This window comes from Enoplosus armatus, chromosome 19, assembly GCF_043641665.1.
Source record: "Enoplosus armatus isolate fEnoArm2 chromosome 19, fEnoArm2.hap1, whole genome shotgun sequence".
Taxonomy (NCBI): domain Eukaryota; kingdom Metazoa; phylum Chordata; class Actinopteri; order Centrarchiformes; family Enoplosidae; genus Enoplosus; species Enoplosus armatus.
In genome coordinates this window covers 18,522,606-18,538,445 of record NC_092198.1, presented here as the reverse complement: position 1 = coordinate 18,538,445, position 15,840 = coordinate 18,522,606, and the positions used below count along the sequence as shown (strand labels likewise).

At 41.6% G+C, this 15,840-nt stretch overlaps 1 protein-coding gene across 8 annotated transcripts in view; it reads right to left on the bottom strand.

The window, feature by feature from the left end:
• Window positions 1-9,989: 9,989 nt before the first annotated feature.
• Window positions 9,990-15,840, bottom strand: part of LOC139302254 (DNA (cytosine-5)-methyltransferase 3A-like) — a 51,514-nt gene continuing 45,663 nt past the window's right edge. For 7 of the 8 annotated variants that reach the window (XM_070925894.1, XM_070925897.1, XM_070925895.1 and 4 more), the window contains one exon: window positions 15,371-15,611. In XM_070925894.1, the coding sequence (XP_070781995.1) occupies window positions 15,470-15,611 (142 nt within the window). In that variant the 3' untranslated portion in view covers window positions 15,371-15,469. Of the gene's footprint in view, window positions 15,612-15,840 lie in introns of all 8 variants that reach the window. The other variant, XM_070925896.1, reaches the window with a different exon arrangement.

The following is a 15,840-nucleotide window of genomic DNA, read 5'->3' as shown; positions in this document are numbered from 1 at the left end:
CTGTATCTGCTTGTGAAATTGAAATGGAAAAGACTGTTATTCAATGCAGGTTCCCGATGTTTCATTTTTAAATGGTTTTACACATTTTGAAATTACAGTAATAAAGCAGTCTTGCGGTTCGGGATTTTAAGACAATTTGCAGTCTTGTCTGCTTGAAGGATAAGAATAATATACTGTACGTGGCCTAAATGCTAGGCTTCAGATTCACCTCCACATCCCTACACCAAATAAAATAAATTCTGAATGAATGTGACATATAGTAAAGTTGCTTATACTGTATACTGTACATCAAAAGTGTGTTTTTTGCCACGTGGGTCTTACTAGCTATTGGTCCAATATGTGATACTTTCAGATGACTATTGAAAAAAAGCAGCTTGAGCAAATCTAATGGGATCAACAAACTGAGAGCTTCTTCTACAAACATCCCTCTGTGTGTATGTGTGTATTCTGCATGGATGGTTGTATGCAATGCGTTTGATGGCGGGACACAATGGCCTCCCAGTCACACAGAATCAACTCAAAGAGATGGAGGAGAATAGAGGGAGGAAGGAGAGGAGAGAGGAAGGGAGCGACAGGGGGGGAGGAAAGAGAACAGTGAACAGAATAATGAGGAGGGAAAAGATCTGGAGGCTGAAATGTGTACCCCAACCAGATGAGGCTAAAATGGGTCCAAAGAGAGGGGGGAAAGGCTGGGAAGAAATGATCACTTAAAGGAAAACATTAGGGTTTAGTTTCCTGTTGGTCTAGTTAAAAACATCCGTATTCCAGTATTCCGAATAGATCAATGGACTTTCAGCGCTCCATCCTAACTCTTTTTCTAGTGGTAGAGAGCTCAGTGCTGACAATATTTGTCGCTCTAAACACAGAGGTGTGGCTCTTTCGTAGCGATTTCTGATATATATGATTGTTAAAGAAGAGAGTCAGAAAAGAGCAGTTATTTATGAGAATGAGATCTGGCTTCGCTCTCAGCTAAGGCATACCATGAGCCTATTTCTTCAGAAATCATTTGGCACCGGCTCGGACTCCACTGGTGTGTGATGAGTCCACTGATGGAGGAAGAGTAGAAGGGGATGATTGTGTAGAGATGAAAGATAAAGTGATCGTGGTAAACATGTTGGGGGGGGGGGGGGGGGGGTTCAGTATGGAAAGCAGTGCCCTACAGGCCTGGCAGCCAGAATAAAAGATTGGTTTCCCAGGAGATGGGAACTGGAGCTTTCAGTGGAAAAAAAACACACACACTCACACACACAATTGCATGCCATAGTATGGCGAGGCATAGCAAAATACAGAGGCTGATTTGCTTTTTAAGTCAAATTGGTAGAAAATTTACAAAAACACAGATACAGTTATTATTTGGATCATTTCAAATCAAAGCCACACCTGGCTGACCTTCTGACCCCCTAGTGCCCCCTTCAGGTCAGTTGGTGTAATAAAATGTTTTCCTTGCTGAATATCAAAAAGTTAAGTTAAAAGTTCAGCTTTCTAAAACTGCAGAATATTAAACAGAAGTAGATTGTTTTTCTACAGGCAGACTTTTGACAAATGACCCACATATGATACCGACGCAGTTCGATCTCTATCACTTTAAACTGTGTTCAGCCACCAACGCACATCAAATGCAATAGAAAGTGACACCATACTGGAAACAGTGGAGGATTACAGGCCTGATGCCAAATCAAAAGACTGATTCTGCTCCTGGATGGTTTGCAATCAGTCTCTCTCTCTTTCACACACAATAAATACAGTCTGCCAATTTTATCTAATTTAGTGCTTTGTTGCCATTAAGTCCTGATGATATTGCCAGATGAGAACAGCAAATAACAGACTCAAACCTGCTTCTGGGAAAGACAAAATTACTACAAATGTTTTGTTTTGGATAATACTGATCATGCACTTACATTTATTGGACAAATGACACGCAGTTTGTTCAGTTTGTTTCGATCAGTCCCCAGCCATTTTAAAAATGTCACCGACAGCACGATAGTTTGTAATTTGAGCAAACATCTTGTGCAGAATTAAGGAAACGAGTGAGTTGGAGATAAAAAGAAATAGTGTAGATGACAGAGTGCTGATCTCTATAACTGATATTTAAAGGCTGAAACTGCTGTTGTCACTATGTTCTAGTTCAAACCCACACAGCTGACTGACTGTGTGTGTGGGAATGGGAACGCTGACTAAACAGACCTCTGCACCCGACACTGGGAGCTTTGTGTGTCTGTGAGGACTCTAAGCCAAAGGAAATTAAAGTCATCTTACATAATTGACAGTCTGGACAGTGACACCTTTAATACTCGCAAGCACACACATTGAACCCTCCAGCTGCTCAAAGGAAGGGAGCATAAAAATCATAATTGTATGTCCCCTCCCCTGTAGGGGCGTCTTTGGCCGACCATCGACTGTAGCGTTGGCTCTAATCGGTACTTATCAGTGGCCGATTCAGCAAGATAAATCAGCTTTAGACACAGTCTAACTGGCTGTCCAGCCTGGTGAATCAGTGATTTCTCCTATTTAGTGTAGTTCACCTTATTTTTCACTAAATACCTTATTTGTCCTTGTCTACAAAAAGAGGTTCTCTTTGTCCTTCCATGATGTTCTTGAAATGACGTGAGTCGACATGAGGTGACGGACATAAGGCAACGTGAGGTGTTGTGACGTGATGCGACATGATGAGGTGTCATTAGGAGTGGGCCGTCAGTCGTTGTCACAGCTAGTGCTTTGGGTCGGCTTGACGTGTCCGATTACTGCTACACAACGACCAGACGTGTCTGAGAAGGCACAAGTGACTAAAAGCTACATTTGAGGTGACTTTTCCCTGTTTACACTCAAATGTGAGACTGGTCATTTCTCCACTCTGGAGATTTTGAAAAGCATTTTTTAGGGACGGGAGGTCAATATCGAGAGGGGGAAAAAAAATCATTTTTCAACTTAGATGGCTTAATGTAACACTGCCTAATATAGTGTCTGCGTGGCCTCGCTAACTTCATCCGAAAACTCCAACTCCAAAGACCACCATGATGAAAAGCGCAGATCTATTTTAGGCTCCTTCAGTGCAGGTCTACAGTCTGGGTGTGTGTGCCTGCTTTCTGCTGTGTCACAGCGCGTGTGACAGACAGACAGCCAGAGAGAGAGAGAGAGACACACACAGACAGACAGACAAACAGCGACACACCAGGCAGCATTTCTCCTTCACCCTGTGACCAGCTGCTTCAGCACACACACACACACACACACACACACACACACACACACACGTATGTAATGTACATGACATACATGTACACAGTTCCCACATGCACAAACACACATTATGCTCACAATAATACACACCGAGACACACCCTGACTCCTCTCCCCTCTCCATGCAGACAGTCTCTTTAATGGGGGTGTTAATTAATAATGAATGAGGAGCAGCAGGCAGATTTAGTCCAGACTCCCAATGTCTCATCGTCACATCATATTTAAAACATGGCAATCAGACACACAGATAGTTCACAGTTTCCTGTAAAAGACCTGCACATTAGTCTTTCTGTTATGAATTGTTTCTGTGTCATAAACAATATTTTAAAAGAAAAGAATTTCTGATTCTTTTATTGAGGAACCAAATTTCTGGAGTGTTCCGTCATTAACGAAAATAACATCAAAACAACAAAAATGTGAACGAAAAAGCTCAAATTAAAGAGAAATGCTTTCTTTCCTTAATGCACTACAATGTAATGCTGTCTTAAAAATCTTAAAATACCTATTCTCATATAACCTAAACGTAGCAATTTCCATAATACAGTAAAAAGCACCTTGAAAACTATATAAACTAAACTAAAACACTATATTAATAAATAAATGAATGATAAGCATGTCTAAATCTTCTTAGCAAAGGCAGAGATGCAGTCAGAAACAAGATAAAGATTAAAACCTCCAGCTCGCGATGATGAAGAGTGAAGTCTGTTTCCAGAAAGAAAAGCCTGCATGTTTAGGAGCAGTTTTAAATGTGACATAGTAGCTGCTGACATCCTCAGATGTCTGTTTCTGGGCAAGTGCAGGCTACATGTGTGGCATGGAAATGTATGCATGTATGTGTGTGTGTTGATGCATGCTGTAAGTGAGAAGAAAGGAGTAGACAGCTGCTGACTCCTGCTTGATCTGGAGAGTAATCGCCACCGGGAGGGATGATGTGTAACAGTGTGTGTTTGTGTGCGAGAGAGTGTGTGTGTGTGTATTACCTTGCATATGTGAGAGCAGGTGTGTGTGTGTGTGTGTGTGTGTGTGTGTGAACAGGAGAGCTATTTAAAAAGCCAGAACAAACATGCATCAGACAACTTTACAGCCAATTGGAGATAAAAATAGATATCAAACACACACACACACACACACACACACACACACACAGGGGATGAGGTTTTAAGAGTTGTGGGAGCTACTGGAGGGTCATGGATGAATAAGCCATTAGTGAATCACACACAGATAAACAGACAATAACAACAACGGTCGCATAACTAACTAGGCCAACACTCTGAGGATTAGGGGCATCTCTCTCTCTGTATGTGCACTCTCATTTTATATTTTTGAAAGAGAGGCAGGTTTATCATCTTTTTCTCTCCTCTGTTTCATGCCAACTGAAGAAGTTATCAAGGAAGAACAGGTTTTTTTTTTGTCTGACCTTTGACCTTTCATCCTGTGCCACAAACAGCCCAAATATCAACTTTGCAAACAGATATCTCCTAATCTGAGGGAAGATTTCTATTAAGCACGTTCATGCTCCTCAGAGGATGACCCCTTTTAATTCTAGTGTTTTCTCCAGCATCAAAAGCGTCAGAAGGCTTCAAACAAAGTGGATGTCGCATCAAACACCATCTGGGAACATCTGACAATTTTTCTTAACTTCTGAAACCAACAATCTGGCAATCACGTGCTTTCATGGATTGAACGTGTCTTTTTTTTTTCAGTCTTCAGCTACTTAAGTCACTTTTCATATGTATAAGTGCAACACCGTGAGTGCCTTTGAGGAAAGACTGTCTGAAAGTGTGCAGCCTCATCTCCATTTGCATGATTCATTGTGTCACGCCTCTGTCTACGACGGCAGGGTTTTCACCACGCCTTCTTAGACCAGCTATTAACACATATTAACCTCTTTGATTGGATGCTGAACTCCCTGCCAGGCAGACCCCAGGCTGTGTGGATAGGCAGCACCACATCCTCCTCATGGGACGTAGGGCTGCATGCTCAGCCCTCTCCTGTACTCCCTGTTGTTCAAACAGAACTGCGTGGCCACCCACAGGTCCAACACCATCGTCAAGTTTGCTGACAACACCGGTCACCGGCGATGGTGAGACAGCCTACAAAGAGGAGGTCAGAGCATCTGACATGTTGGTGCAAAGACAACAATCTCCATCGCAACATCTGCAAAACAAAGGAGCTGGTTGGGGCCTACAGGAAGTGACAGAGAGAAGGACACACCCCCCTCTAAGTGGGACTACAGTGGAGAAAGTCAGCAGCCTCATGTTCCTCAGGGTCCATATCAGCGAGGGCCTGACCTGGACTCACTATGACAAAAACAAGCAAGACAGCAGCTCTTCTTCTTCTGCAGGCTGAGGACTGAGGAGGATCCTGACCTGCATCACCGCCTGGTATGGCAGCTGCACCGCTGTCAACTGAACGGCTCTACAGAGGCTGGTGAAAACTGCACAGCACATCACCAGGATGGAGCTGCCACTCATGGAGGACCTCTACACCCAGCGGTGTAGGAAGAAGGCCAACAGGATCATTAAAGACCACAACCAGACCAGGGACAGCTTCATCCCTCAGACCATCAGACTGTTGGACTTTTGAGTTCTCTAGCTCATTACTGTCACTTTATACTACTATTACTTAGTTACTGTTTACATCTCCATTTATATATATTTATTACTACCGTTTATACATGCATACATCACAGTATATATATTTATTATTTACTTATTTTTATGACCTGTTTACAAGCTGTGTAACCATCAAAGTATAAATATTTATGAGTGCACTGCCTGTCTAAAATCCTGTTCTTACCTGTCCGCAACCTGTCGCCATTACAGTTTATTCTTTTTATCATAACTGTACACCTGCCTACCACAGTATTATATTTTATTCTATATATATTATATTACTATATTTCAACTTTTTCCCCTGTTGTGCATATGACAAATAAAGAACTTGAACTTAACAAGGACACGTAGTACAAACTACCTTGTTTTTCGAGCATACCCAGGCCTTGACACTTTTTTGTCTTGTATCCATCCATCCAGCCAGTATCTATACCCACTTCCTTAAAAGGTTTTGTTAGTTTGGGTCACATGTACACATGCAGACAGACACCATTCACACCTACTGACAATTCAAAGTCACAATTACAGTAGCCTAACCTGCATGTCTTTGGACTGTGGGAGGAAACTGAGGCAACCACGTGGCGAATATCTAAACTCTGCATAGAAAGGCCAGAAAGCTTTCAAACCAGAAACCTTCTTGCTCGCTGGATCAACATGCTGCCCATTTACCAAACGGGCTCGCTGAATCAAATATGTACTAATTGCATCCTCTCAAATGCGAGGATTTGTTTTCTCTTTCTGCTTCATATTGTTGCAAAATAAATCCTCCAAAAAGGATTAACTACATAACAGAATAGATGCAACTCTAAAGGAATCTACCATGTGTAGGCAAACAGGTTACATCATCTAATTAAGATGCTTTCTAATTCAATTCATTGTGCTGCACTGAGGGCCCCCCCCAAAGAACCCTTGAGGATCCTTAAACCAAATGATGTGAAGGCCTCAATACCCCCTGATCCACAAAACCAGAGCAGGTCTGCATGCAAAACCCTTTAAATCCATCAAAGGAGATGGAGGTAAAACAGGAGATCAAATCACCTGTTCAGTTCACATTATGTTCTCAGCCACACACACACACACACACACACACACACACACACATACACACACACCAGCAGGCTCGTTTGTATGCATGACGACTCCAGACCCTCCTCTTCATCATCACCGTGACTCAATATATTTGGTAGAAGAGAGAATAACCTATAAACAAGTAACAGACTTACATAACGGCCAACACACACACACGCACACACACACACACACATTACACACAGCCTTATTGCACTGATGGCACGCCACACACACACACACACACACACACACACACACACATACACATCTCACCCACATTTCGTCGCCAAAAGGCACACGATGCTAGCTTGCAACATACGACAAATCGCTCTTTTTCTCCGTTTTTATGTGAACTTCACACATTTTCATTCAAATGTCATTCAGCAAAGAAAGGGCTCGCATTGATTAATGTCCATTCACATGTAAACGAAGAATTTACATCACTGGTTGACTGAACATTTAAATGAGATGCAGAAAACTGTCTGAAATGTCTGATATTAAGCTAACGTGGAAGATATTAACGTTCGAACCCTGCGGTTATGAACGTTAGACGAGATAAAATACAGAATTTAACCACCAGAATAAGAATATTGGAGATAAATTCCTTCCATTCTTGTCAACCAATACGAGATTATAGAGAATATTACCTGACATCTTAATTTTAGCCTTTTTTTTGGCTTCTTACCCTTTTTTTTCCAGGTTCCCAGATCCTCCTCCGTAGGAGCCTCTCTCTCTGTTGCCCAGCACCAGCCGAGTGCGTGAGGACAGCTGGCATAGCGCGAGGCGCAGATGCTTCTTTGCCGACAGTCCGGCCGCAGCCAATCAGGAGCCGTTCGAACCTGAGCAACGGGAAAACCGACCAATAGGAGAGGCGAGATGTGTCAAGCGAAGGGGTCTCCTCTGCTCAGTAGACAGGGGCGTGTACCCTGCCTTCAGAGACATATGCTGCCTTCAAATGCTGTCGGAAAAATCTCCGTTAGCGCCTGATGAGGCGATAATCCAATTGATTACAGTAATCGCGACACATTAAAGACTAAATCTAATCAGTGAGGTACAGATAAATGTATATGTAAACTATAAAATCAAGACATTATAAATAATTGTTGTTTCTACAGATAAACCATGCATTACTGTGATAAATATATTGAGATTCAAAGATCAGTCTTAATTTTGGAAACAGTGGTTGAGCTGTTCTGGAGCTTTTGATGGTATCAAATGATCCTCCTCAGCAGATAAAGTTGCCCAGTATATAATTATTAATAGCCTGTAAACTATATTATTGAAATATATTGCATTTACATCAGTAAGACTAACAAGTCATTCTACTACCAAGAATTGCACTACTTATTTCTGCACTTATATATCATATTTGCACCATTCATTCATATAAGGTGTGGTCATGTATATGGCTTTTTATTTGATGCCATGTCTAATATTTTTTGTTCATGTCATTTAAATAGTCCCTTATCTATCTATCTATCTGTGACATGCATTTCCTAAAGGGGGTCAATAAAATCTTATCTTATACATCAATACATACTGTCCAATATCCCACTGAGCTTTAGAGGCCCACATCAGTAGTTACCATTACCCAAGCTCTCTAAGGAGACAATGTAAAGCAAATGTCTATATGTAGTTTGATAGGATTTACAATATTACATAAGCTACATGAAGTAAATATTAAACTCTGTAACTCAATGGTTAAAAAAAACTCATTTTAACCATACAGCTGAAAGGAGATTACTGCACCCTGCATAAGGGTATTTCATTGCAAAGATGTGAACTGATGAAAACAACAATCAGCTTCATCCCTGATGGAAAACAGCTACATTTTCTCCATTTTGTTCTGCTGCTGCATCCCAAAATAAAAAGCTGCACTGATTGATCCCTGAGATGAAACACAACACAACGAAAACTAAATCCTCTTAAGCCACCGCATCCAGTTTGCCATCTTTTCTGACCCAGAGCGCTTGAATGCCGCGCTTCCACTCACGAGAGTTTACAAGGAGCACTTGAAGGCCACAATATGGTGCTGAAGGACCACAGCATGGAGACAGGGCCCTCCTTCTTTGGCAGTGTGGCTGACTGGTGCTGTGGTGGGAATTAAGGAGGTGAGAGTAGTACGAACAGGGATTTATTACAGGTGTCAACTGATGTGTAATTGACTTCCTGTCTGTCTGAACTCTCTGCATTTCTGGAGCGACATTAGAGAAAGGGCTGATGACTTGCTGAATATTATTCATGAGTATGATAGTAGTATGATAAATCATTTGTGTCTAGATTGGCAAACTATCAGCTTGGAGGGAACATGCAGTAGGTAATGAGCACTTCATGAGCTGTTGCCCATGGCATTTAATTCACTATTTGGACCGTGGCCTAATTAATCATTTATACCATGACTTAAGCCATCATAAGGCCGGACTGACTGAGCACACACTTTCGGTCTTCAACACCCTGGTAGCTCAGTAAAATATGGTGTGTGTGTGTGTGTGTATACTTGTACTTGCAGTGTACTTACATGGTTGTTTTGGAGTCTGCTTTGTGAGAACTGGAGCCTTTCGACTCCAAATCAATAAAACCTTTCAATAAATGGGCTCTACACAATCAGCAACAATCTACTGTTCCATAAGGGCTGCATTTCTAAGCAAATTTGGTAAAAGGGGAAGTTTTTAACATATTTCAATCCATGTCCTTTGAAACACCTTATTAAAAAAACCACCATGCATCAAAACTTAAAAAGACACATGCTGACATTAAGGGTGTAACACCTTTACCAACCTCTAAATCAAATTATTAATGTTTTATTATTCAAAAATAGCCCCCCCTTTTTTTTTGACGGAGTAGGCCAGCAAAGTCGACAAACTGTCACTCACAAGAGTTTGATCAGTTCTCCAACAACCAACGGGGGAGAATGCTGAGTGTCCTTGTGTTGATTTGATGTCTGAAAACTTTGCAGAGCCTCAACAGAGAGGGAAATCACATCAAATACATAAATAAGCTGTTCAAAAAAAAAAAAAGGATAAAAATCCCTTAACCGAAGGTAGATAACACGAGCCTGTAGGCTAAATCACAAGAAACAGTCCTTTTTTTTTTATTCACGGTTCATTTCTTACATTGTTCAAGTACAAAGTTAAAATGCCTTTTTAATTAGTTCATATTCATACAAGAGTAAAATAATAATAGTGCCTTTTCATTACTACGACAAACTTAAATACAGTCATTGTAAAGACAAACTTGATTTATACTCCTAACAATATATTTTTCTTATTTTCAGATAAAATTTTAGCACCTTTTGAAACACCACCAGGTCCTCCTTTTCCTAAATGCTCATCTTTCATTTAGTCCATGAGATGAGTGTCTGAATGCGCCAACAGCATTGTATTTGTAGGTGTTGTGCATGTATCTCTGCGTCCGAGCGTCGTCCGCTCTGTGTGTTAGTAAGAGTGTTTTGTGTGGATGTGTTAATACGTGTATCAGTGTTGAAAACAACGCATCACTCAGCCCAAAAGCTGTCAATAGGCGAACAGAAACATCATCACCGTGTCACCCATCGTTTGCAAAGCTCGACTCCTCGTTCCTCGCGCTTTAGTCCGACTGCACTCTCAAACAGACGGTTGAAATAACACGGCTTGAAAACAGGAGAGCTGATATTCGCCCCCCCCCCCCCCTCCTGAGCCACTGCTTTCCAGCTTTTGTGGCTTTAAAATAAAGCGACAGCAAGTTTGTAACCCCTCGTCACAGCTTGTATACAGTTGATGAGCTATAAGCAGATGATTTCAACTTACTCAAACTTGTTGTTACAATGTTGATATTGATGTTTTCCCAAATACATACTTTTACATATAAGATACAATTCGAAGAGGGAAAAGCATTTAATGTCTTATTTTCAAATTCCCAGATTCCCCCCTGACAGTCATCTGATCTTCTGCTTCACAAACATCTTCTTTAAAGTCCTACAAAGCATATTTTGTTTTAGTGTAGTTACATCTCTGTTTTATGATCTGGACAAGCAGGTGGAGCGGTTCCAAACCTTTTTGGTATGTGACCCCTCAAAATAAAGTGACTTTGGGAACACTATATATTTGACAGAGGGGTCATCAATAAGGCCTTTTGGGCTTTTTCATTGTTGTTTGTGCGTCATTCGTTTGATTTCAACATGTGCAAATAAACAAACCAAACACTTTGTAGTGAAGAATTTCCCTTGTCACATTGTGTCACTTGAAAGTGTGGAGGAGTAAAACCAAAGCTGAAACGTTTAGTTGACTAATCGTTCTGTCAATGAACGAATAACTATTTTGATAATTGGTTAATTAGTCATTTATGGTCATTTTGTTAAAGAAAAATGGCAAAAACATTCATCTCAAATGTGAATATTTCCTGGTTTTCGGAGTCTTCTATGACAGTTAACTGAATATCTTTGGACTGCTGGTTAACAAAACTAGACATTTGAACGTCACTTTCAGCTCGGGGGAACTTTATTTACGTATTGTACACTTTTTAAACCTAACGAGTAAGCCAGAAAATAATCTTTAGATTAATCAATGAAGAAAATAATTGTTACTTTCAGCCTTAGGTAAAACTGTGCAATATTTCACAAGAAATCAGAAAATGTTGACTTCATTCTGTGCAGCAGACTTCTTTCCTTTTTCTATAGTTTGGGATTTCGCTTCAACGAGGGGAAAGTCGTATCCATTTTCCCTTGAAGGAAAAACTTCTCGCCCAGATCCTATCAGGCCTGATGTCCGGGTATTTATAGATGAAGTCGTTTTAATTCGTAGTTTCACCTCAACCTGCCAACATTCAGTGTTATTTCAACTCGCTCGTGTTTCAGAGTGTCCTTTAGCTCATCGGTTCAACAATTTCTTCTGGCATCCTTGGGTACAATAGAACAAGTCACTATACTAACTGTAATATACGCTTTCTCTAGCCCCTCTCTCTCCCCTCTAGGCTGAGACAACTGAACTGAGCACCAACCTGGAACAGTACACACACACAATAACAGATTATTATTGTAATTATTATTACCATTATTATTATGATCATTACTCCCTAATCTAACATGGAAATCGGAGATTACACTGACTGACTGACATGCAGCACCTGGGGGTCGGGGAGTGGCGGGAGGGGAACGGGGGAGGGGGTGGGGTTGGGAGCACCAAGCGACGCAGGGTGATGATGTCACACCCGGCGGTGCCATGGGAAGCCTGATGGCAACAAGCGGCCGGCAAAAACACAGTGTGTATGCATGTGTGCGTGTGTAAGTTGGTGTTTTGTTTAGCGAAAGGAGTTTAGAGAAGCATGAAAGTCACTGCTTCCAGCAAATGTGTGTGTTTGTGTGTGTGTGTGTGTGTGTGTGTAACCTGCAAGAGCACTGTAAAAAAGAGCAGAGTTTAAAAAGCACCTGAAGGTTGGTTGTATAAACGGAGAGTAAACACGATGGAAAAAACTTTGAACCTGCTGGTTTATTGTTGGTTTTCGTTATAGTTTGTGCATGAGTGTGTGTGTGTGTGTGTGTGTGTGTGTGTGTGTGTGTGTGTGTCAGCATGGACTGCATGTGTCCAGTTGTTAGCTGGTATCTGAGGAAGGTCAGAGGATCGGAAGGCTTCCTGGAAAAAGATGGTCGTCTGAGGACCAAAAGCACCAGACTGAAAGAGATGTTTTCTCCAAAGACAGCCCTGTGTAAATAAGACATCAGTGTGTGGGGGTGTTTACACATAGTGTCTGCGTGTCTTGGAAACATTTTATTACTGCCACACCTTGATGAAAAGCCATCTTCTTCGCTTGCTTGTTCCAATTCAAAGTCACAGAGCGGCTGAGTTTATCCCAGCATGCATTGGGCAAAAGGCAGAGGAAACACCCAAGACAGGTCGTACAACTGTATCAGTGTGATATAAAGAAGTATCTAGTTATTTATACAGGGCTATCTGTTTCAGTCGTAGGAAGTAGAAAACCAGCATAGTGTCTACAGATTAAAGGTCGGCCTCCGGTTTCAGTGGATGTCGCTGCGATAAATGGAGGACATTTTTGGATCCCTATGAAGCAAAGTAGGAGCGTGACTGCAAAGGCTGGTGGCCTGTGACTAGTTCACCAGACAAAAAAGGGCAACACTGGGCCTGAGAAGCTGTATGGTAGCTGGAAGGGTTCAGGTTTAATCCCCCACCGACTTCTTCTGACTTTAAATGCTGCTGTGAGCAAGACACTGAACTCCTAAAAAAAAAAAAAAGTCCATTGGTGTTTTAGTTGAATGTTTCCGCTCTGGAGGCAGAAATAATGACAACGGGTTGGGTGGAGCCATAGATTGACTTTTAAGGGGACAGGAAACCCTCACATTGATAAACATCCAGAAATAGGTGTGAGTAAATGTGGGCTCTTAAGTGGTTTTGGAGGGAGAGGAAGATGGTATGTGCTTTCAAAATGCCACGAACAACACATTTATCTCATGTCAAATTAAGTTTTAAAAAGTACGATGGCTGGATTTCATGATCTTCAAGGTCTTACATCAGCTATAGAGACAGTGCATAATGCGCCACACAAAATGAAAGCCACTCTCATGATGGGTGAAAACAAACCAACGTTAGCCAAGCTACATACAAAGACTACCTTATATCGTCGTTTCACAGTATAACTGTTTTTCAGGACTCTGTCTAACGATTATTTGAACAGAAACATCCCTCCGGTACCTCCACACGATGACCACTGAAGGCTTAAATATAGTGTTGTTTTTCACCGCCAGCTTAATGAAATGATCCCATTAAGGAGGCCAAGGCTTGGTACAGCATTATGACATCTATCTATCAGGCACGTGAAATAATTACTAAAGTGACAGACAGCATTATTCCAATCTTGCACCGTTAAGATGAACATCACAGTCATTTGAGCAACAGTTAACAGTAATCAATGCAATACAACAGCACTTTCACACATGTTATTGAGTAAGTATTGCATACCAGCATGTACTGAACATGAGGAAGTAAACCCATTCTTAAAATGCTACTAGTGTACAGTATATCACAGCATATTCACCAAAGCATTAGATAACCTTAATGTACAATCACTGCCTAAAATATTGCAAAAACCACCAAGAAATAACCTAAGCACTAGACGTTTTTTTCAAAAACCACACAAGTGCTAGTGGATGTAGGTCCCGACGACTAAGAGACATGCAGCGATACTTTATATTTTCACATATATGAGAAGTATAAAAGCTGACTTTATTCTGTCTTTACCTTTACAATTAACTTACAACTAACTGTGGAACGCAAAGGATTGTTTTACCCCAACATGAGTGTGTGTCCCTGATATGCACTCTCTTTACACTGGTTTCTCTGCCCACTGGAGGGCGCTCCAAACACCCAATGGGGATTCTATAAACAGTAGGCCCTATGTAGATGCAGAGACTAACAAATAAGAACAAAGGAAAAAAAAAAAACCTCAATCTGCATCCCCCCAAAAATGTACTCTTTTATTTCAGTATTTCATATTGCGGGAAGTGGTCTTCCTCAGCGGAGCACGAAGACCTTTTTTGGTGTTATTTTGCCCCAGAAAAACATGGATTTGGGTCGGACCACTGAGGTTTATATTAAATTAATATAAATATTAAATTATTTGTACCTCCAGAGCAGCTTTTACAATCGGATTTAAAAAAAAGGCTTCACATGAATCTATCTGAACGCCTTGCCTTTGTCTTTCGGACGCTCCCTGGCATACTCTCACTAAATCTGACAAACTGATCTTAAAAATCCCTCTCTGCTGCCTGGTGTTGCCTCCGCCTGCTTGAAAGCATTTGGTTGAACTCACTTAGGGACACAAAACTGCAGCGACTGAAACAACCAGAGACCGTTCAGTCTCCAAGAGCACCAAAAACGTTAAAAGTGTTAAAGTGGCACCATTTGGACTCTATCACTGCCTGACCAGCACCACGAGCATTAACTGGTGTGTGTGTGTGTGTGTGTGTGTGTGTGTGTGTGTGTGTTTGCATGTTTGTATACTTGTGTTCATTGCACTGTAATACACCAGCAGCACTGTCACTACGCATGAATACAGTTGAGTTAAGTGTTACGGTTCAGAGGGGTTCATTGGTGTGTTGATGTATTTAGAGAGGTGTTAAAAACAGAAAGTCGGGGCATCTTTGTCACTTTTGCGCCCCCTGGAGGTTTGAATTCCAGCTGCTATTGACACAGTAAAGCCAGAAGACACCAGTTTCAAGGTTGGACAGGAAGTTTGTGTGTGTTTGAGTGTGTGCATATGTGTGAAAATCAGCAAGGTAGCACCAGGGGACTAAGGTCAGCCAGTGGTCTACATGGGATCTAGGGAAGCAGTCCTTTACAGTATGAGTGTGTGTGAGTGTGTGTGTGTGTATATGTGTGTATGTCCGGTCATCTGTGTCATCCTGTGTCAGCCAACCTTCATGTACTAGCTGTATACTGTGTGCAGTTATCTGTGTGCGTCTGTCATTACATACTCTTTATGTGTGTTCGTGTGTGTGTGTGTGTGTGTGTGTGTGTGTGTGTGTGTGTGTGAGAGAGAGAGAGAGTTGGTGGTGTGTGACTAGTTGCAGGCGAAGTACTCCTTGAGCGGGGCGAAGAGGTGCCTGATGACGGGGACGCTCCAGGAACGGCCCAGCAGCCTTTGCCTGGCCAGACGACTCATGTTGGACACGTCGGTGTAGTGGACGGGGAACCCAAACACCCTGGGAACACACACACGGCATTCCAGTATTTTAGTTTGAAGTGGATGCGTGACGTATAGCTGAGACAATGAATCAATGGAAAATCTTTGGGTTTTCAAGGCATAATTTTCTGCTGTGAGAAATGATGATGGGCATTTGTCTCTACATGCTGACATTTTACCGACAAAATGATTCATCTAATTCGTCGAGAAAGTAGTCAATCATGTAAATCATTGTGAACCTAGTACCA